This window comes from Trachinotus anak, unplaced genomic scaffold, assembly GCF_046630095.1.
Source record: "Trachinotus anak isolate AG129_WGS33_773 ecotype Australia unplaced genomic scaffold, CSIRO_AGI_Tana_v1 ptg000031l, whole genome shotgun sequence".
In the NCBI taxonomy this organism is placed as follows: domain Eukaryota; kingdom Metazoa; phylum Chordata; class Actinopteri; order Carangiformes; family Carangidae; genus Trachinotus; species Trachinotus anak.
Genome location: NW_027273882.1, coordinates 291,231 through 313,799, shown reverse-complemented (window position 1 = coordinate 313,799; position 22,569 = coordinate 291,231). Strand labels below are relative to the sequence as shown.

Here is a 22,569-nt window from a genome sequence, read left to right as displayed (position 1 = left end):
CTAAAACATTATAAATAGACACCTGTCATCAGTGCCTCATACCACATTTTACAAGCAGAAAATAAAAGCCTTTCGACAACTGCATTTTGTAGGTGTTGACACTAGGTGGAGACAAACAACAAGGCAAAGTACCATTGACAGGCTGTCTGATCAGTCTGCCAATCAATAATTATGTGTCGTTTACTGCATAACTGTTCAGTTGTACCCCGGTTCTCTGGAGCTCAGCCAGAGTAACCATCGGGTTCCTGGTCACCTCTCTTACTAAGGCCCTTCTCTGTGATTGCTCAGTTTTGCTGGGCAGCCACCTCTAGGAAGAGTCCTGGTTGTTCCACACTCCTGTCATTTAAGAATTAAAGAGGCCACCGAGCTCTTGGAAATGTTCAATGCAGGTATTTATTTATTTATTTATTTATTTATTTGTAGGCTTCCCCATATCTGTGCCTCACCACAATCCTGTCTCTGAGCTCTGCGGGCAGTTCCTTCCACCTCATGGCTTTTTCTCTGATTGTCAGCTGTCAGACCTTATAGGCACCACTTACTAAATCATGTCCAATCAACTGAATTTACCACAGGTGGACTTCAATCAAGGTTAAAAAAATAATAATAATATTGAGCTTAGATTGATAGGCCTAATGAAAAATTGTATATTTTTTTTAAATTTTATTTTAGCAAGGCTGCAACATTGCAACAGGGGTGTACAATGGTCTAAGTGATCATTTCTCAGCCTGAATCTATTTCGTCAGATTTATTTGGTGGCAGCCTATAATACATTCAAAATGGATGATGGTTAATGCGTCTCGGTCTGGGCTATAAAAAGATTTTAGATTATTGTAGTGAAAACGGATGCCTGTTAATCGATTACCTTTAACTAATTGTTGCTCTTCGAGCTGCCACCAAACCCCTAGCGGAGCTGCGTATCCCTGATTTCCCCGTTTGCTACTTCACAATTCATTACCGCGGTTATTTCGGATCTGTTGTGCCTGGCTGCACTGCGCTGCACCAATTCAACTTTGGACACACACACGGCACAACCGGAAGACACGGAGATCGCCTTAAAAAATAAAAGCACAGTCTGGCTTGGTTATATTGCCACTGAAGGTCATTTTTGAAGAGAGTGAATATTAAGGGAAGCTGTAGCATTAGGCCTAATATAATAATTAATTACAGACTATCTCATGCCATCCCATTATATTATTGAAAACAGTCCAACTCAAATAATTCAAGCTTAATGACGCACATATATTGTGTTTGTAACAACAACTGGAATAAAAGTGATAGAAGAAAAGCTGATTGTAATGTAGGCCTATGTGATAGAGTACTTTCTGAGAAGTAGGTTATCCATGACAAAATGTGACTAAGCTAATTTAATCAAGTAGGCTTCTGTACAATTTTGGATACTTGTAGACCTACCTTACTTCAGTATTTCAATGTTACGCTACCTTACACTTCTATGCTGCAACTTAGATCAGTTAGGCTATACAACACCTTTTTCCTTCATTTAGGCTATCTGAAAGCTAGTGATTACTTTGCAGATTAAGATTTGACATGCATTTATGTGTATGTGAACTATAAGTAGGTCACATTTTGCTGATATTTCTGCAACTACTTTTACATGTGATTTATTTCACTATGGTCTTGCAAATTTAATTAAGTAGGCTAAATGATCTACATACTTCCTCCACCAATGGGAGTTGACCTCTTATGATGGCCTCACGGCTTAATAAACCCAGAGCTAAAGAGACTCTTTAAAAAAAATCAGTAGCAAATTGCATTTTGGGATGGATTTTAATTTCGACACAGTTCGTTTTGTTTTGAAAGTTATCGCCGGAAGTCCCGCGGTTTGATTGTGTCTCACTTGACATTACGCGCACTTCAATGCCAACTTTCTCCGTGCGCACAGGCGCATTGTTCACTGCCAAACATTGAACTGAGGAGACTTCACTCTGCAGTCACCGCTCAGCGAACACATTCATTTTATTTCACCAAAACACAGAGATTAGAAGATTTATCCGGTTTTACGCACAGCGCCAGAGCGTCTGGTGACTTGTGTTGACTTTGCCAGTAAACAGTTGTGCGAAAATCTCGATCAGTTGGGCTGCTTTGCGGCGGACTTGTTGTCAACATAATGTGGGGGATCCAGAGGACGCGGTATGCGGACTGCAACGGCTCTGAAGCCAGTGAAGAGACAGAGATTGTTGTTAACATCGGCGGAGTGAAACAGGTGCTGTATGGGGACGTGTTGAATCGCTTCCCAGACACTCGGCTGGCAGAACTGGTGGACTGTTCACTTAAGTCTTCGGAAGAAATATCTTCATTATGCGACGACTACGACCCTGACAGTGGAGAATTTTATTTTGACAGAGACCCTGAGGCATTTAAGTGCATAATTGAGCTGTATATTTATGGGGAGATACACATGAAAAGAGGCATCTGTCCAATTTGTTTTATGAAGGAGATGGAGTTCTGGAAAATCGGCTCTGATTTTCTGGATGAATGTTGCAAAAGCCACCTGAAGGAGGTTGAGGATGAACTTGCAGAGATTGCAGAGAAAGTGAGAACTATCCTGGTGGACCGAGAAGGAGATCCGTCAGCAGGGGGCTGGCAGCGCTTCCAGATGTGCCTCTGGAGGCTGATGGAGAAACCGGACTCATCGCTGCCTGCGCACATAATCGCTATAGTTTCTTTCATCTTCATCCTCGTCTCCTCCGTGGTCATGTGCGTCGGCACCATCCCCGACTTACAGGTGGAGGATTCAGAAGGTAACCTCACGGAACACCCGACTCTGGAGGTCATCGAGACGGTGTGCATCGGCTGGTTCACTATTGAATACCTCCTACGCCTGATCTCCGCCCCAAACAAAACAAAATTCGTCCTGGCTTTCATGAACATCATCGACTTCATGGCGATCATGCCCTTCTTCGTGGTGCTGATTCTGACCTCCTTCGGCGCCGGAGTGTTGGAGCTGGCTAATGTGCAGCAGGCGGTGCAGGCTTTACGCATAATGCGCATAGCGCGCATTTTCAAGCTGGCACGCCATTCCTCCGGACTCCAGACCCTCACATCTGCCCTGAAGAGCAGCTTCAAAGAGCTCGGGCTGCTCCTCATGTACATGGGCGTGGGAGTCTTTCTTTTCTCCGCACTGGGTTACACCATGGAGCAGAACCACCCGGACACCCTTTTCACCAGCATCCCACAGTCATTCTGGTGGGCTGTGATCACAATGACCACTGTGGGGTATGGAGACGTCTACCCCAAGACCACTTTAGGCCGGTGTAACGCGGCCATCAGCTTTCTGTGCGGCGTGATCGCCATAGCGCTGCCCATACACCCCATCATCAACAATTTTGTCATGTTCTACAACAAGCAACAGGTGCTGGAGACTGCGGCTAAACACGAGATTGAACTGATGGCGCTGCGCTCCGGCGCTGGCGAGCTGACGGCCGCACCCGGCGCCCATAAACATGTTTGCGGAGCAGGGGTCTGGGACCACGCCATGCGCTCCTGTCACAGTGACACATACATCCCTTTACTGAAGGATCCCAGGGGAGGGGCAGGCATCGCGACCCCCAGCAAGGACACAAGCTTTGAAAGCACAGCCGAGGCCACCGAATATTTTGTCTCATGAACACTAATGACCCTGCAGAATTTGAAAAGACTCTGCAACAAATATACAACAACAAAACATCAAATGAATTATTCATTTTTTTTTTTAACTTATTCAAACTTAATCCGCAAACTATGGGTTAATTATACGTGATGACTTGAGATTGTAAATAGCCTCGTAGAAACCGCAGTAATGGCCTCAGAGGAGAAATCGCGCCTATTAAAGCGACATATGTGTGAGATATTGACTTGATGAGCTGTGCCTTGGCGCAGTAAGTCTCTGTAGACCGAGGGGGTACTGTTTGAACAGTCAGTACACTGATTCCCCCATGTAGGCTTCTTATATAACATCCCCCATCCCCAATCCTCACACTCATACTGTAGACTGCATTGTAGCTTATTTCTCTGTACAGATATATATATATCACAATGAATGTTTTTTTTTTAAATAATAATAAAGTTAGGCAGCTCCTTTAGGAGAAAAGAAAAATGTAGTTATCCCACAATAGGTTTATGTGGAATATACAGGCATCACAACAAAACTGAAAGAAAACTGAAGGTGTTTAAAAGTGATGGGGAATAATAATGCCATAAATCTCACCAAATCTCCAGTGAACTACTCTACTAATACTTTAAAGATACACTTGGGGTGGACAGGAAATATTAAGCAACATATCACCAGGGCTGTTCTGTTCTGATGTGATCTTCTTTGTATCGGTGTAATTTTTGCAACTGACACAGTATGATTGTGAGGTAATATATCAAATATAAAACCGCTCTGAGCAGGATTGTTATAAGCAGTAAATGTGTCAGCGGCCTGCAATTCAACTTAGGATCATATTGCGAGCACTGGGATTTCAGAAGCTTCATTGGCTGCAGGACATGTTCCTATAACGGGTTTAAATGTTGCAGCAGCCGTCACCGCTCTGCTACTCTCTGGAGGATCAGTGGAATAAACTTGACCACCATGGCTGAGGTGAAGGAGCAACAGGCTGGAGATTAAAGGAAAATAATGAAAAATTTAGTTATTAAACTTCAAAATTAATTTTTCAGAGCACAGGGTAGTTACCCCGAAAATCCGAAAAGTGGCAAAGAAGGAACCCTGATGAAAATATTGCCTAAATAAAAAAATAAAGAAAGAGGACTTCTTTTTTTAATTGATTCATCAACATGATAGTATATCAAAACAGCAGGTTATCAACATCACACAGAAAGTGTAGGAATATTAACAGGGCTGTATCTGCCTGTCAAACATGCATCTTAATGCATTACTACTTTTATTTTGATGCAACTTTAAGGGATGATGCTTTTCACACTGTTTCACGTCCATGATTTAAAAATGAACTCAATTGGCCTGATGGGTGCTATAATTAAAGGTTAAATTTTCACAACTTGAAAGGTCTCTACTCCAACACCATTAGTTGGTGTGAAATGAAACTTGCTTCACCAACAGAACAATCCTTAGAAACTACATCAGTTGACACACTAGGGGAGTTATAATTAAGATCTGACATATTTTAATTCAAATGTCACAACAACGATGTTAGTGGTTTGATTTGATTGTAATCTGGAAGGATAATACATGTCAAAACTGTATTTCTGTGCCCAGTGTTATTTTGTGAAAAGTTCTGATATGAGAATAATGTCTTCAACGTAAATACATGGCATGTGCACAAAAAGTGATATGTTCCCCTCTCTAAATGAGGCATAGCCTACATGAAGAGGACAAGGAGGGTGTTAATATCAACACTTACACTCAGATATATATGCCCTGAACTCATGGGTTAAATTTCTTCCTCAACTGTGGGTTATATTTTCATATTTTCCTTGAGACTGAATCCTTTCCCCCACCTTAATGAAACTGGACAGCAGTGGTTCCCAACCGTTATCATCTCATTATCCTTCACAGCCCAAATGAACTCAATTTATCGTGTTCCAAAAGTGTCCAAAAGTTGATTTTAAACTAGATTTTATTTTACACTGTCAATCATATAAAGTAGTTATTTCAAACAAGCAATCAGTGTTGAGTTTGGTTTGGTCAAGTTTGCTTTTGTAGCCTACTACCAGAAGCTGGACATTTCAACGTATCCATTACTCTCAGCACATTTCACTGCTATCCATTAATATCCATTATGTGTTTCCTATGTGTGTCTGTTTCAAACATTTATTACTTTTAGCTAACTATTGTATCGATTATTTTAGCTAACTAGCTAGCTAATTAGTTTTAGGTAACAGTTTATCTATTACCTTTAGCTAACCATTTGTTAGGGTTAGGGTTACTTTAGCATAGTCAACTGTCTATCCATTATTTTCAAACTATTTTAAGCCTTTATCTATTACCTTTCGGCAACTATTTCAGCCATTTATACCATTTTTTTTTTAACAATTCAATTATTATCAATTATTATTATATTACCTTTAGCCAATTATTTCATGTGTTTTTGCATATAGTTGAATAGTTAAAGGCTGGATGAGCTGTCTAAAAGCAGTAGCCAAAACCAATAATAAATGACTGAAATAGTTAAGTAATATGTTTAGCTGTGTAATACTGGATAAATGGCTGAAGTGTTTATTACTTACTTTTAGTTAACTCCAGACTTTTCTTGCTTGAAGCCCAGTTTTCATACACTCTCACTCACAAAAGGTCTAACATACAGATTTCTTCAAAATCAAGTCCTAGTTTACATTTTTCAAATTTGTTGAGTAACTCCACAATCTTTTCATGCCCCTTGGTAATATGCTACATAGCCCCTGAGGTACAAGTACGGTTGGGTATCACTGTTGTACAGTAAAAGCTGCCTGAACTTAACAGCAACCTTCACTCCAACATATGAAAAATAAGCTTTCAGTTGCTGAAAAGGTTAAAATAGTATGTACACATTTTGTCACAAAATACAATTTCAGCAAAGGAATGTGGTCTCTTTTTTATGCTTCTTTCGCTTAAAAAATGCAGATGTTTTGTTGGTTGTGGTGTAGTAAAATTGTGTTTGGCCTGATGAGGGAGCTAAAAGTAAAGATCAAAAATGTCAAATTTGAACTAGCCTACTGTGATTACTACATCACCTGTCACCTTTAGATGGAAAGAAAGAGGTGGGATACATCTGATAGGGTGTCTGCATCAATCACTGCGACAAGATGTCAGTTTGTTTTGAGTAAGAGGGCACTGACTCGGTATTCGCTACCTCCTCAGAAATGTTTTCCACCAAGCTCAAGTTTAAGTTATGCCGCCTGAAAGAAAGATCATGAAGGAGGTCAGGCAGGACTCTGCAGGCTGTCCACCCACACGCGTCCTATACAGGACTCTGCTATCTCTCCTGGCCAGCAGCAGATTCACACATGTCAAAGCCTGGGAGAAAGGCCTTTGTACACACTGACAGGTGGAGCTGGAATGTCAAAGGCATTCATTGTGTAACAGAACAATGTTCCTCCAGCAGATGCACATGCAAATACACATGCACGTTCAAATTTAGATTTACAAGCATACACACACATTGGCATATGCAAACATCCCCCCTCTTCTCCACCGCCTACCTACAAGTGTACACAAATAATTGCACGCACACACGCATACACACATATTCCTTCAGCCATATAGCCGCAGCCATGTGTGGTCTACTTTACAGTGGCCTGCTGTGATCTGCTGGCTAATCACCAATTTTTACACCCACGTGTTGGTCATCTGTGGCATTCAGTGGGTGTGTATGATAAGAGGTATTCCTAAGCATTTCAACAATATTGTGCTCATCATTATCCCCCCACCAAAACAGTCACAATTACTGTGAGAATTTCCAGCCAGCTAATGGTTGTTGGTACTCACTCAGTACATTTTTCTAGGTGGCCACGGCTGTTATATCCTGAGACAGTGTTTTTGAGTGAAGAAGGGTCTATTTTTTTACCACTCTGAAGATGCGGTGGGCAAGTCTGCTTTACTTGACTCACACAGAACAACTCTGAATAGAAAGTCGTCTGATGCATATGCACATGGCAAACAGATTCTTCTGTTCTTCTAAATCCTCTAAACAGATTAAAATGATTACAAGGTGTGTGCTTGTGGAAAGTTCTGATTTTTATTTCTAATGGTGTTTACATGAGCTTGGTGACATTTCCTTCCGCAGTTAACACGCAGCGAGGGTGGAGAGGAATAATCAACCATGAAAAGTCTATGGCATGCCGTGTGTGTTTCAGTTTCATACTGCTGTGCGTCCACTTCAATATTTAATTAAATCTGGTGTTAAATTGAGGATCATTTTGTAGAGTGGTGCATACGTCCAGCTGTCACACTATTATACAGAAAATGAGTGATTTCCTTCCTTGTAGAGTTTGCATGTGTTTCAAATAATCAAAGCAGTCGCTGAAACTCATGCATCCCATCCAGCTGACTGCCAGTTCTGATTGTTTTGTGGTGACGTATTGGCACATTGGTATTGAGTTACATCCAACCATTTTGTAGACAGCACGGACACATAGAGACTCGCTTCTCCCATTTCCTATCTCCCCCGACCTTAAGGACAGGGATCTTCTCTTACTCACGTCTCCTGTCTAAAAATAGGGGAATTCCTGTGGGTATCCTGTATACAAATGGTAGAGACAAATAGAAGTTCAAGACAAACAACAGCTTATTTTGTAGTGCATGTATTTTATGGTCACAGCTGTTCAGAAGTTGTAAAAAAAACAAAAACGAAGAGTGAGTGTTGTCCACTCAATTTTCCACAGTTTAAGAATTTGGTATTACAAGTTGGCAGAGTTGGAAACTGACATATCAGATACAGTATGGTGGAAAGTCCAAAGGCTCAAACATCAGAATCTGAGTTACAGATAACAGAAAGAAAAGAAAGCGAGAGATGGGATAGATAGAAAAAATCCCAATAAAGAAACAAAACAATAAACATGAGCCATTCAAAACACATCATGGATAAATATTGCTCTCAAGACCACAGTCAAAGCAGATAATGTCTACCCTCAAAGGGTCCAAATGGGATATTTTAATGGATTCATATCCTGCAGGAAATGGTCAAACACATTCATTTGAATAAGAATGTGTATGCATATGGCAGCCCACCCCTCTGAGCACTATCTCTGTTTGAGAGATATTTTCAGCTGCAGGAGAAGGAAAAGGTAATCTCCCTCATGTCAGATTCAGAAGAAAAACATGCTCCAGGAGCATTTTTGTGCAGAATGAGTTTCTTTTTTTTTTTTTTTTTAAGAGGGAATGTTTAAAACACTGCGTAGGTGCACCCTGGAGCACTTTGATTCAGGTGGAGAGCTGCATAAAATTGCATGACAATAATTACATAGATTAAATATGACCTTCCACAAAATAGCGGAATAGGATGCACTGAGCCCACTCAAACCGCATGCAAAAATTACTTCAGTATCTTCTTTTCCCCCTAACCTCATCGCTTCTTTCACTTCTTTTATCTTGCAGAATGTTCTCTTGCAAAATCATCACGTCTGCCCTTGTGGGTCTTTAACAATGCGGATCAGACATAGCTGGGACAATTTATAGAACCTGCAGAATATAATACACTTGCATTTGAAAAATCAAAGAACCTGTGCCCAGTCAATGTATTGTTTCAAATGTATTACCAAATGGCCTTGCAGCTCACTATGCCAGAACCTTTCACAATGTGAATGTAAAGTGTTAAACAATAAAATCAATATGTGCCTCTGCAATCTAAACACTGACCAATGAAGATGAAGTGCAGCTCTCTGCAGTTTATCGGTACATTACCCCTGGAATCATAAAAATGGAAGAGGAAACAGCCAGTGCAACATGAGAAAAGTGTTTTGCTTTTAAAAGAGTTCTCACTGGTGAGACATTTCCTTTTCATCTGAGGGACTAATAGAGACGTGTTCAGATGCAAAGATTTTGCTCCTGCAGAGCTTGAAGGCAGATGCAAGAGAATACTCAGTGACAGTTATGGGTGCACTGATACTGAGGTGTGTGTATGTAGTGAACTCACTATTTAGTATAAATTAGTATCCTAATGAACTGCAGTAGTTTATTAGTTTATTTTTTCTTTTAATGAAAACAAAGATTTATGTTCAGAGACTCCTGCGCAGAATTAAACTGTGATAGATGTTATTACAATATAGCCTCCATGAACATAATAAACCTTTGAATCTTTCTGTTTCCAAAACTCAAAGGAGCCAGAGTTCAGCACTGCCTTTAGTCCCAGTGTAAGCTCAGTGTCGTGTGATTTGGCAGAGAAGTTATGGCCTCATTCTTTTCTTAGGTTCTTAGCTGCGAGGATTTTACAGTACCTTTTATGTGAAATAGAGTCCGGTGGTTCAGGGCCATCGTAGTTTAATGCTGAGCCTCAAGGAGGTGATGTGGCCTTTACTCAGTGAAAACATCCGTGGAAGCTCCCTACTCAATACATTTAATGACATACCTGCCCTCTACCAGTCCTCCGCTGCTCGAAGAACAAGCCAAGTGTCTGTGAGTAAAGGCTCATGGGAGAATTACATCAGATCTTCTTTTCTGCAAAATAGCAGTCTGATCAGATTCATCTGTTATTCTGTACATGTGAAACCAAGGGGAACAACAAAATATCTGTGAACTCATTACATTAGTTTAATCTATTATAGTTCCTCACTATACTAGATTGGATTTGTTAATTATTGTTTTGAGGCACCTTATAAGGAAGCAATAGTTATTGATTGGCCCGCACAGTCAGCTTTAGTACAACCAATAATTTAAATACTCACTATATTATAGTTCATTGCTTGTGAATATGATGGTTTTGTTCCTTTTGATTTTCCCACACTGGAGCTTAGTTATACACTTCAGTGCTTATGAAAACTATATACTGGACATTATCATATTCTATTGCCTCATAACATTGAATAATATGGAATTTAATTGAGGTTTTTCTTTTTTGACCAAAGAAAAAGACCCCTTAATATCCCTAAGTATCCATGAGTGTCTTCATGGTGTAGTATAGTATAAGTAAGGCTACAACTGCTGACGAAAAGGTCTACATAAAGGAGTACTTATAGCCTACTAAAATAGTATAATAATAATAAGAAGAAGAATAAAAATAAACAACCATCTGCATAGTGATGATTTAGGTGTGTCCTATTAAATGGGTTGAATACTTATGCAAATTTATATTTTGTATTTAAACACTTGTAAATAATTTAGGCCCCTTTATGGAGATCGGTTTAAAGGGTCTATTCCTGTTGATCAGTTAAAAAAAAAAAAAGCCACATTAAGTTAAAGTGAAATTCTAAAATATTAATAAGAAAAACCGAGTCAGCTTTTTGTGAAGGTCATGAGTGTGAGGTGGTGGTGATTTTCCTCAGGCTTTGTTTGAACCAACCTCACTGAGGGCAGGGAAATAATCCCCTCTTTACATCCCACTGTTACTCTTTCAGGCTGACACTGTTGAGTCCATCGGTGTAAAGTGAACACTCACTCAGCAAATATGAATATGCAAGTCAAAAAACCTATTTGTGTTGCTACCCATTAGTGAAAGCCTATTGCATTGTGTTGTTTCAATTGTCATTTAGTGTTTGTGCACTGCGTTTTGTGTCACTGCTTTACACATTACTGTTGCACTGACTGTTTTCATCAGGCCTCGGCAGCCTGAAATAACAACGCTTCACATTTCTACCGAGCACATTCTCCAGATGAACTTGGGCACTGAAAGCTTAGTCCACTGACGGCTTCAAAGAACTTGTTCAAAGCAAAAGCTTGTTGAAGCAGCCTCAGTTTATTTAAAAATCAATCCATCCATTACGTGAGTTTTTTTAGCAAAGGAATTTAATTAGTAGGTTATAAACAGCAAAGCAACAAAGAGAAACAGCTCTCCTGTGCACCACTGCCTGCATGATAAGACGCTATGACTGCCTCTGCTTGTGCTGTCTGGCACAAGTTGTTCTTTCTTTCCTTTCAGTCACTTAGTTCATGTCCTTCGCTGACGGTCCCCACCTCAAAAATGGCTCACAAACGGCACATTACACTGCATCAACCATGTTGTAGTGGCCCTGTGTCACCGCCGCTGATAAATGTATGGACATCTAATTAAGGAAATTGGCCTTGAGAGACCAAAGCCATGTCGATAGATCTGACCTGCTGGCTGATGCACTTGCCACTGCTGATTATCTCATCCAGAGACAATGATGTTTTATGGAGTGGAACATCCTTGTCCCGCTGTGGCTTGCTACAATGATTACAATTAATTCAGGATGGCAGGTCATAAAAACAATATATAGTGAGGGCGTTATCAGAGCTATACCTCCTCTACGATGCAAGATTTATCACTGTCGCAGAATAACTCAAACATGCATTTTCCATATGTCAAAGTCTGACAGCTTTCCATTTCTGTAATGTGCAGGCTTGTCCACTCCAAGTGAAGTTTCATTCAAAACTGCGATATATATCTTATGAAAAATGTAACAACCACAAGCAGTAAATTGACTTCTGCCATGAAAGTAAAACTCACTTTTAAGTCATGAGCTCTATATCAAGGCCATTGCTTTCAAAACAGCACCAGGTAGGAAGCATAATGATGTGTGCTGGAAACAGCAAAAGCAAAAGTGCAAAAAGCATCGCATAGCATTTCAATATTAAGATATAGATATTTAGAAGTGCTACCCTAAATACCTGTTAAATACTGATAAATTATGATTTCCTGTGTCAATATTCACTAAAATTGAGATATTTGCAGAAACTTTAAAGCAGCTAATTGTTATTCAGTACCTGAGTTTTTGTATGGATTAAACAAATGACATATAAGGTGTTAACTTGTGATTCAATGGACACACATGGGAATGGTATCAATCTCCACATCTAACTCTCTGCCACAAAATACATTTCCCAAAATGTTTAACAATCATTATAAGGATAAAGACAGAGCCAGGAGGTAGTCAGCCTTGCTCAGCTTACAAAGCTTGTCAGGAAATAGTTCTAACACCTTAACACCACAAATGATCACTTTTACATTTCTGCTTGTGTACATTAAACAAATGAGATACGACTTATGTTTATTAGTGAGCTTTAGAGGTGCTGGTGCTTGTATTTTTGCACTTTGGAGATAGTCAGGCTATCAGCTGTTTCCCCCTGTTTCTTTACACAAAACTAAGCTCACTGGTTTGTGGATCCAGCTACACGACGTTTCTAAATAACTGGTTACTAAAACAGCTCTTTGCAGACGCTTGTCAGCAAGTTGCTAAATGAATGCCTCAGCCTGTAACTATTGTTTTTCTTAGCTACTTCATTTTAGCCTTCCCATGGAAACAGTTGTCCTGAGCCTCTCTCCCCACTCATCAGTGACACATGACCTTCCTGACTGGCCTCTGCCTTGTTTCTACACGCTGTGAACAAGGTTCGACGGCTGCAGGCGCCTCTGCATAGCTCAACGCTGACCACCCCAACAACAGGTGAAAGGTCTGTTATAGGCACTGCATAAAGCCCCTCAGGACAGATGGAGCTAGATGATAATCCATATGAGCTCAGTGTGAAAGGATGTCAGTGAGCCGGCATAAAAACTCATGGCGGTGGATGTGAGGAGTCACCAAGGAAATTTAGACGTCAAACTGTGATGAAATGCCATGTCCTTGTCTTTTGTGCTCAGAGGTAATTAAACTCTCTCGGCCCCTTTTGTCCCCTGCGTGGGTCACTGTGGGCGAATACAGATGGATGGCAATGTGCAGATCAATCTGCCATCCCTGGAAAGAAAAATTACAGAGTAAAACAGAAAAGGAACACTGGTGACAGGAGTATTTACTAGAAAGGTTTTTCCTCTTACAGCAGCGTCAGATCAAAGATGCGGGGATTGTATGCAGACCATTGCTGCAGTGGAAAATTTACATAGTTATTACAGAGTGGATGTATACATTCAGAGGGGGGGAATAGCAGGAGTTGAGGGGAGGAGCACAGGATCCGTCAGTAATGTTTTTTAAGAAAGCAATGTGCATGTCAATGGGAGATCAGGGCTGCTGTGTTTCCTGAGGGCGGACAGATACAGATCCTGTCTGTATCCTTGCTGTACATGATTTTTGAAAGATGAAAAGTCTTCCTCTTCAGTTTATAAGCAAAAAAAACCAAAACACACTACTGTTAAAGCCAATTGCCAAAACAGCTTTATTTGGTCTGTATGAGCAGTAGCTTATGGTGGCTAAATGTTTGCAAATTTTACATGGATACTGCTGTTCACTGACTTTGTTGCTGTGTTACACTTTGTTTTAGCATTTTTAGTAACCCCCACGATCATCACTTGACTACAACTGTGGCTGTCGTTCATCAAAAACTACACTGTAATCCTTATTGTTATAAACGGCCAGCTCACTCAAAACCCAAAGACTTACCTATAATGGTATCTGGCCTTGCCAATTGTTTGGTTAATTTGCCCAGATTTTCAGATGTCTGTCCCTGATATTTTCTCGTCCAGCAGTACAATGAAAGTGAATAAAACTTGGTTTGTATCGTTCATAGCATTAAAAAAAATTACAGGGAAAAAAATAATTAACAATCCCAATTTCTGCAGAAAGTAGCTCCAATAAAAACTGTCTACAACCCCATCTGTGGATTATTTAGAGTAAAGTGACAAGGACATCGATTATGGATGGGGATACTGATTAATTATTTGAATGTAATTTGTCAGTGCTGTGAGCACCAAAAACTGGTCTTTTCACCTCCATTGTGTTGCTTTGTAGACAGATACGTCCGTGACTCATATCTCAAAACCTGAACAAAGGAATCCAAAAATATCTGACCATTTACGTCAATTATATCACTGGAGAAAATCTTTGTGCGATTTGGGTGAAACTTGAGACTTGTTGGTCCTCTTTCATAGTGATAACTAATGTTGAATGTCCAGTCTGTCAGACTGTGGTCACTGCTGCTTTGAGTCCTTCATTAATTTTGTCACCATTAATTTGTCCTTATCTTGATTTTTTTTTTTTTTTTTTTTTTTTTTTTTGTTTCTTCCAAAATGAGAGGCCTTTCTGTCCTGTTTTCAATTGAGCCATAATTACCTCTACTGTCTGCATTTTTATCTGAGAACAGAGATTTTGATGGATAAATAGCTTTTATATTTCTTTGAAGGTTAATGTGTTTTCCATGTGGTTCCTGTCTTTCTCAGTATGTCTGAGGATATGGAGGGAGCCCCCCATCCAAACCTTTATTCCTGCTATAAAACAGCATAGATTTGTGGCGGTGTTAAACGCAGCGTCCATCTAGGAAGCGCCCCCTAATAGCCTATTTCCCTGGAGAGCACGGGAGGCCATTTACAACAACCAATCATACAGTAGGGGAAACGGCCTGAGTCCTCTTTGCCAATAATGAGATAATGCACAAAGGCAACAGCACATTCCTTTCCCCATGTTTATGTTGTCAAGTAGAGCGATGATTTATGAGCTGGAGAATGAGATGAATAAAATGCACAGTAGGATTATGATAAATGAAGATGCAGGTTAATGCATGGGATCATGCTATTTTTCCACACTCACCACCTTCAGCTGCTTATGGTAAAACTGATTAAACATGCTAGATAAGGGCTGTAAGCTGCAATGCATGCTGGTCCTGAACACGCACAGGTCTGAGGCATAAACAAAATACTGTCAATTCCAAGTAAAATGCGTGGGAAGGTTGACAAAGGGCTCAGTGGGAGTGTTTTACTGTTGTTAAGTGCTTGCATGGTAATGGCCTCAACCTCCTGAAGGCAGCCACAGTGTGACTCCTCTCACCCACCTTCAGGTAAGATTTTAATGAGTGAAACAACCTCTTTTCTTATTTCTGCCTGAGCACAAATGCACATAATGGGAGAAGGTGAGTATGACCTGTAATATCAAGGTTGAAGAACAAAGGTGCACCACGGCAGTGCAGAAAAAGAACAGATGTGTCTATTGATGGATGTGTGTTTTGTTAGAGGGGAAACTTTGTCTTGGGATTTTCTTTTATTTGAGATTAATTATACTTCAGTCCACAAGTGGTACTTATTTAAAAATCAGGGCAGTTTTAGAGGAATGGAGGATAAAGACTCTGTGGTGAAACATGACAAGACTAGAGTAACTTAGAACAAAGTACCTATTTTAACTCAAAGCATGATCTTTCCCTAATCCTACAACCTAAACAACCATACAGGTTTTGCATACAACCTATAACAGTGTACCAGTGGCGGGCGTACCAGACCTTCATCGTCATGGTTACAGTCATAAACATGCTTTTAAGGTTATGGTATGGTCACTGTTTGGCTAGGGTTATGCACAAGAACTACTCTGTTAGATCTTGGAAAATATCGTGGTTGACGTAAGTAGCTTACTTTGTTAAGGTTAGAGCACATTTGTTGTCACGGTTACAGTATTAAACACGTTGTTAAGATTGTGGAACACTCGTGGATAAAAGAAACAAGGCTGAGTATTGGTTTCACTGTCGCCTATGTGAAAGTTGTGTGTTGTGTTGACACATCCATCCACGCCAACCTCCTCCTCATGTGGACTCCATAGATCACCTGACATCCTCCTTTGCTCCTATCCTAATTACTTTGGCTGTTAGAGGTCGCCTAACAATAAAACATGACTATGGGTTGTAATAACCTGCTTCCACAGATGATCTATGGGGCCTAAAACCAACCAAAGGTTAAACAGTGTAAGTTTTGTGACAGTAGTTTTATCAGCTAAATGTACTTAAAAGTACTCATTATGCAGAATGGCTCTTTTCAGAGTGTTATTATACATGTACTGCAGGATTATCATTACTGATACAATATTTATTTTCTAACAATTAATCATATTATAGACTCATCAGATGTGTAGAATCCTTGTCTATGAAGTAACTAGTGTGTCCAATAAATGCAGGGTATTAAAAAGTAAAACATTTCCCTCCACAATCTAGTGGCATAGAAGTATAAACACCATAAAATGGAACATGTACTGTATTACTTTCCAGCACTGGTCATTTTGGATTGAAATGTGAAAGCTGTTACACAGTTTATTGATGAGCTCATAAGAAAATATTTTCAAAACTCTCACTGGTGCAGAGCTTAAGTAAGAAGAAAGCATTAACTGTACTGAGTTTATTAAATGAAAATACAAATTTGGAGACATTCTGTGTTAGCTGATTATGACAAAAACATCAAATAATTACCCCACAATTATGTGCTAATGACAAGCTATCAAAGATGGTAATGTCCCCATTATTACAACACCAAGTCAGAAAGGCCACAGTAATTTTCAAGTGTGTGAAAACCTTGTCTGTGACCTTTTAGATTTCAGTGTCAGTCAGTTATCATTAGCTGACAGTATGGCAGCGTGCCAGAGAGCAAGCCCCATTCCTCCATACTGATCAGGGGAGGAAGCTTCATCCTCATGTGCTCAAGGAGCCATGCACTCACTATAGCACAAGCATCAGTGCTGGAGGGTGTTCACAGGAGCAGATGGATATTAAATGACTTGGCCAAAGAGCAGCAATAGTTGTTAAGGTAGAGGAGAGTGGGCTTGTTCACTTTCCCCAAAACAGATGTTTCCATCCAGAGGGAATTCTCATAAAAGGGAATTAGGATTCAGACCAGCAATCTGTTCACAATCCTCAATTTCCTTGACCTTAAACCTCCTGGATACAACTCAAAGAGGTAGAATGAAAGACATACATCAACCTCTGAGGTTTTCCTTCCACACTTTGGGGGACATTTAGGAACAAAATTTAATTTTCATAAGTAACAGCCTCCAGAGGAGGCAATGTTTTATTTTTTATAAGGGTAATAAATTACAGTCCTGTGCACTCACTGTGATCAAGGCTGGAGGATAAGGGTGTGTGGGCCTATATAAGATACATACAAATAAACTGTATAAGAGAGAGAAAGAGACCTAAAGAAAGAGAAAGAGAGAGAGATGTTTAAACACATTCGGAAGAGGTCAGCTGGAAGACTCTTGCATTGCACTGCCCACACACTCCCACATGCTCAACATCATTAAAAACAAAAGGGCATGACTGAAACAATGCTGCAGTCTGTGACGCAACAAACAACAAGTGAGACAGATCTGCTTGAGTAAGGATTCACCTTAAGAATCTCACAACACGTCAAATAAGGAGGGAAGAGTCCTTTCATTTCCTGCAGTTAATTGCCACCATCATTTTTTTTTCTTAATCTAAAATGGTTGGATTATACTTTTCATTTATGAAAACATTATCAATCATTTAAAGAGGATTCAAATCTAGTTTGTGCATACTTTCGATTGTACTCATTTACCTTTTCATTATGTGCCTCACGATTAGTTTCTAAGTAATCTTACTATAGCAGCATTCACATTCACTAAAATGATTTTGGCCGGGATCTGTTCAGATCATTGCTTTGAAAATTTATCGAGTATCTTACGCCACCCAGTGGGCTGGACATTATCCAAACAGTGACAGATCAAGGAGAGATCATAAGAAAAGTTTATTTCAGGACATGATACAGTGGTAAGTTTCAATTTGACATAAGATTTTTGTAGGATAAAGTGATGAATGATATGGAACAAAATATCTTTTTTTTTTTTTTTACCCCTTCTCTGTTACTAATTTGTAATCTTGTCTGATTTTACAAGACCAAGCTCAGTGTCAGTTAAAGAGACCACCTGACGATGTTTGAGAGCTTCAGGCCCTGCACAAGTCACTTCCTCCAGAAAGATGACATTTTGAGGATGGACAGTGAGCCATTTCTTTAGAAACTCAATCCTCTCATCACACACCCAGGGGTTTCCTGTTAAGATCACCCGGAGTGAAGATTCCCTCTCATCCAGAAAACCTGAGGGGAGATACTGCAGCTGATTCTGATTCAGCAGCAGAAGCTGAAGGCGTTGGAGACCCTGGAGGAGGGTCGCTGGTAGATCTCGGAGCTGATTCTCCTGCAGAAATAGCTGGGACAGTTTCAGGTTGTGGGTGAAAGTTGTAGGTTTCAGGGAGATTAATTTGTTCCCAGCGAGGTTCAGCGTCTCCAGGCGGTGCAGGGTCTCCAGGGCATCGGGTTGTAGCTCTTGCAGCTTGTTATCACTCAAGTCTAGGTTCTGGAGATGGGGCAGCTTCTGAAGCACAGCAGATGGGACGCCAGTTAAACGGTTCCCAGACAAGTCCAGCCAAGTCACACTGCTGTTGACGGAAAACCACTCAGCATCTATTTTTTCAATCCGATTATTCTTCAGCACCAGACTGTGGAGTGAGACATTGCTGAAGACATTTGGAGGCAGTTGAACCAGCTGATTGCCTGTGAGATCCAGTATGTTTAAGTGAGGAACGCCCTTCAGTAGATCTGAAGGTAGGCTTGTCAGGTTGTTGTGATACAGCTGGAGGTTGTTTAAAAGTGGCACAGCACTCAAATGACTGGCTGTAACAGTGCTGAGACGGGTGGATTGGATGGAGAGTCGAGTGGTGTCGGGAGATAAACCATCTATGGGGAAATGTGTGAGGGAGCTTTGGCTGCACACCACCTCTGCACCCGAAGAGCAGGAGCACAGATCTGGGCAGGAGCGGGCGCCTCTTTTTTGGTAACGGCATTCAGCCAGTGCGGTGAACGTCAGGAGCAGCCACAAGTTCATCTTTAAACACTGCACAGAGACAATATATATAACAGCTTATGAATACAAAATGATCAAGTACTTACAGGTAAAATTTCTGAATTGTGAAAATCATGATCATATATGACAATCCCACCTGAAAGGCAAAGCAGAACTCCCTCTGTTTTGGTGCTGGACTTGGTTTTATGCAGTGTTGAGTATATTTGTTCACAGCACTGAGTCAGGACAAAATGTTGCAAGAGGCAAATAAAACCAAGCAAACAAAGCAGATCATCAACTGTTGAGCTTGGACATTTTTTCCCCCCGTACTATCTAAAAGTAAAGATGTTACCACACATAAATCAATGTTTTTTTTTCTGTTCCTGACAGAATATTCCATGCAACACTTTTAAGTGTGATATGAAACTAATTAAATTAGGTATTAAAGGTATGTGTTTAATCCACTTCATAATCACAGTCACAATCTTGGTGTTTGGATTTCTTTTTTTATTAAGAACTCACAGTCTGTTCAACATCTCTCCAAAGGTCCACCGATCAGCACCTCTAAAGCTCACGGTATTACCACTGTATATCTTATTTATTTTATTTGTAGTCAAACTGAAGATTAAAAATGGCAAGTTGTGGTTTAGAGGCTTGAGAAGGGCTGCTAGGTGGATTTTCTTTAAACCACTGGATAGAACCAGCCTAACTGTTTCCCCCCTGCTTCCAGCCTTTATTCAATCTAAGATGAGCTAATTGTTAAACTAGTTGTAGTTTCACATTTAGTGCACAAAAAGTGGTGTCAATCTTCTCATCAACTCTTGGCAATAAAAAAACATATTTCCCACACCGTCAAACTATTCCTTTCACAACACATTTGGTCTGCAATTGAAGTGCAAGGAAAGACAAATTCTTAAATGCTTTACTCACATATTTAATTTCACACTCATGTTACACTTTAACTGATTGAAATGTTAGAGAGCTGTGACAGGCTGAATTGGGTAATTTATCATATCAGACAATAACAAATATGAAGATTTTTTTAAAAAAAGGTTAAGACTGAAGGTTTAGTTCACCTTCAGTCAGTGACATGACTGAGCGACTTGAAAGAGACTGAGGTCTAGCACATGTGATGCTTTCTGGCACGAAAAGCTTCTTCTTGTTCTTCTGAATCCACCTCCAGAGGTACTCTATCTTCCCATCACACAGCCAGGGGTTGGCAGACAGGTCCAGACCCTCGTCATCCAGGGAGTTCAGCTGGTCCAGCGAACCTGGAGGGATGTGGCTCAGCTGGTTGTCATCCAGACCCAGGATTTTGAGCTGACTGAGCTCCTGGAACAGGTTTTGGGGGATTTTGCTGAGCTTGTTCCGAGCGAGGAACAGATGGGTGAGGTTGCGGGTGCTCTGAAGTATAGATGCATCCAGGCTGTCTAGCTTGTTGTCCTGCAGGTTTAGCCTCTCAAGTTTGGTCAGCGGGTCCAGAGAATTTGCAGAGATTGTCTCCAGACGGTTGTTGGAAAGGTCAAGGTTCTCGAGGTGCGGCAGTTTCTGGAGCAAAGCAGTTGGGATCTTTCTTAAATGATTTTCTGATAAGTCCAACCAGGTGAGGCTGCTGTTGTCAAGAAGCCACTCTGCATCCACTTTTTCAATCAGATTATTCTTCAGCACCAGGCTGGTGAGCGGGGCGTGGCTGAAGACGTCTGCAGGCAGCTCAGACAGTTTGTTTCCTGTGAGATCCAAAGTGTTGAGATGAGGAACACCTCTGAGAAGATTAGAGGAAAGGTGCTGCAGGTGGTTGCTGAACAGGTGGAGCCCTTGTAGCAGGGGTGTAGCGTTCAGATGCTGCTCAGTGATGGAGGTGATGTTTGTGAACTGGATCGTCAGCATGGTGGTGTTCTTCGGGAGACCCTCGGAGGGGTACTCTGTCAGGGGAACCTCGTTACAGACCACCTCAGCTCTTCTGGAGTAGCATTTGCAAAGAGCTGGACAGGACAGAGTGCCATGGCAGAAACAAGCCAACCAGAGCAAACCAAGAGCACACCAGGTATTCATTGCTAGGACACAAGAAAGTCAGAGAGAATTAAATTAAATGATGTGGATGAGCCCTCAGAAAACTTAAGTATCTTCCTGAGGTATTGCACCACAGCAAAACATCTAACCACAAATAAATACCGTACAAGTGACATCATTTCCAGGTCATGCACATGATGTTCAGCTACATGAGTAACAAAATAAAACTTACTCTTGTTCTCTGCTTGAATGAGCGTCAGCCCGACTGCTCCTTACATCAGAGTCAGCAGTGCTCACTTGCAAATTACTGAGTCGTTTCGGGCGCCGAATCCCTCAATCTAATCATTACTTATTGAGTCAACAAGGACTGGTCACTACGCAGACATTTGTCAAGGACAGGCAGTTGCAACAGACTGAGTGACGTACCTACAGGGAAAGTACAAGATCTGGAAAAGTGTTTTTTGTTGGTGTGTTGAATAAAATATTTCAACTTGATAATAATGTCCATTTCTGGAATACATTGAAAATTTTTATTTATAAGCAAATGTCTGGTGGATTCCCATGGAGATGTTTACGTTATTTTGCACTTTGGATTGTTCTCCTATGGGAAAGGAGGGGTGAGAGGGAGGAAAGAGCTTGTGGGAAAGAAGCAGAAATGCATAATCATCAATTTAAGATTAGGTGGATTTGATTAATTTGGCTGGAAATTAGATTCATCATCAGAAAAGCTAACTACTTCAAGACACAAGATGTTTGCTCAGCAGAAAGAAATTATTCACTGTGCATAAGATGTACAGTCGAGTCACATGGCTCATTTAATTTAGCAGTAAGCCCTGTCCATTTCCAAGTGGAGATATATTGATTCCACAAGCAGTGGTGTGATAAATATTCCGATTCTCTTCTTAAGTAAATGTTAAAATATTCCATTACAAGTCCTGCATTCAAAAATTTCAAAGTATTACTCGTAAAACTAATCATTAGGTAGAAAGGCTGTGCATCTATTAGTGTTACATTATTGGATATGTTTGAATTATATTATTACTGTACTACTGTAATGTTGAAGTTGCTAGTACTAAAGTAAAAAGGAAACATCAACTAATCAAAATACGTAAAAAAGCTAATCAGTGTAGTATTTAAGTAAATGTACTTACTTACATTCAACCATTGGAAAATGTCAAGTGTCTAACAGCAAAATAATTATCTAAAAAAAATGTCAAGATGCATTTTATCAATAATGCATTTTATCAATAATGATCAAATCTTTTTTCACCGCAGCCTCGGACCAGTTCAAAATTTGGACAGTTTGCCCATTTTGAATAAGGCTGTTGTCAACAAATTCAGGACAAAGTTTAAACAACACAACAATCATCAGTACACTGTGTTCTCCAAAGAACATCTATTACCACATCAAGTATGGCACAATGTGAAGTTACAGATACATGTGTTTCAGTTTTTACCCCATTAAATAAATGACACAGG

The 22,569-nt window shown here is 40.3% G+C and overlaps 3 protein-coding genes across 4 annotated transcripts; 1 reads left to right on the top strand and 2 right to left on the bottom strand.

The window, feature by feature from the left end:
- Nucleotides 1-1,904: 1,904 nt before the first annotated feature.
- On the top strand, nucleotides 1,905-4,741 carry LOC139612203 (voltage-gated potassium channel regulatory subunit KCNF1-like). Its single transcript, XM_071467525.1, has one exon. It carries the CDS (start codon nucleotides 2,126-2,128, stop codon nucleotides 3,623-3,625), a length of 1,500 nt encoding a protein of 499 aa, XP_071323626.1. The 5' UTR covers nucleotides 1,905-2,125; the 3' UTR covers nucleotides 3,626-4,741.
- A 13,330-nt stretch (nucleotides 4,742-18,071) lies between these two features.
- Nucleotides 18,072-19,854, bottom strand: LOC139612176 (leucine-rich alpha-2-glycoprotein-like). The gene is made up of 2 exons (XM_071467470.1): nucleotides 19,238-19,854; nucleotides 18,072-19,131 (listed from the first exon to the last, which is right to left on the bottom strand). Exon 2 carries the CDS (start codon nucleotides 19,120-19,122, stop codon nucleotides 18,106-18,108), a length of 1,017 nt encoding a protein of 338 aa, XP_071323571.1. The 5' UTR covers nucleotides 19,123-19,131; nucleotides 19,238-19,854; the 3' UTR covers nucleotides 18,072-18,105.
- Nucleotides 19,855-19,998: 144 nt separating this feature from the next.
- On the bottom strand, nucleotides 19,999-22,369 carry LOC139612177 (leucine-rich alpha-2-glycoprotein-like). Of its 2 annotated transcripts, none has more exons than XM_071467471.1 (2): nucleotides 22,246-22,369; nucleotides 19,999-21,134 (listed from the first exon to the last, which is right to left on the bottom strand). In XM_071467471.1, the coding sequence occupies exons 1-2, from the start codon at nucleotides 22,253-22,255 to the stop codon at nucleotides 20,134-20,136; spliced, it is 1,011 nt and encodes a 336-aa protein (XP_071323572.1). In that variant the 5' UTR covers nucleotides 22,256-22,369; the 3' UTR covers nucleotides 19,999-20,133. The 2 variants fall into 2 exon arrangements, with proteins under 2 accessions (XP_071323572.1, XP_071323573.1); XM_071467472.1 differs by lacking the exon at nucleotides 22,246-22,369 and adding an exon at nucleotides 21,323-21,481.
- Between the last annotated feature and the right edge of the window lie 200 nt (nucleotides 22,370-22,569).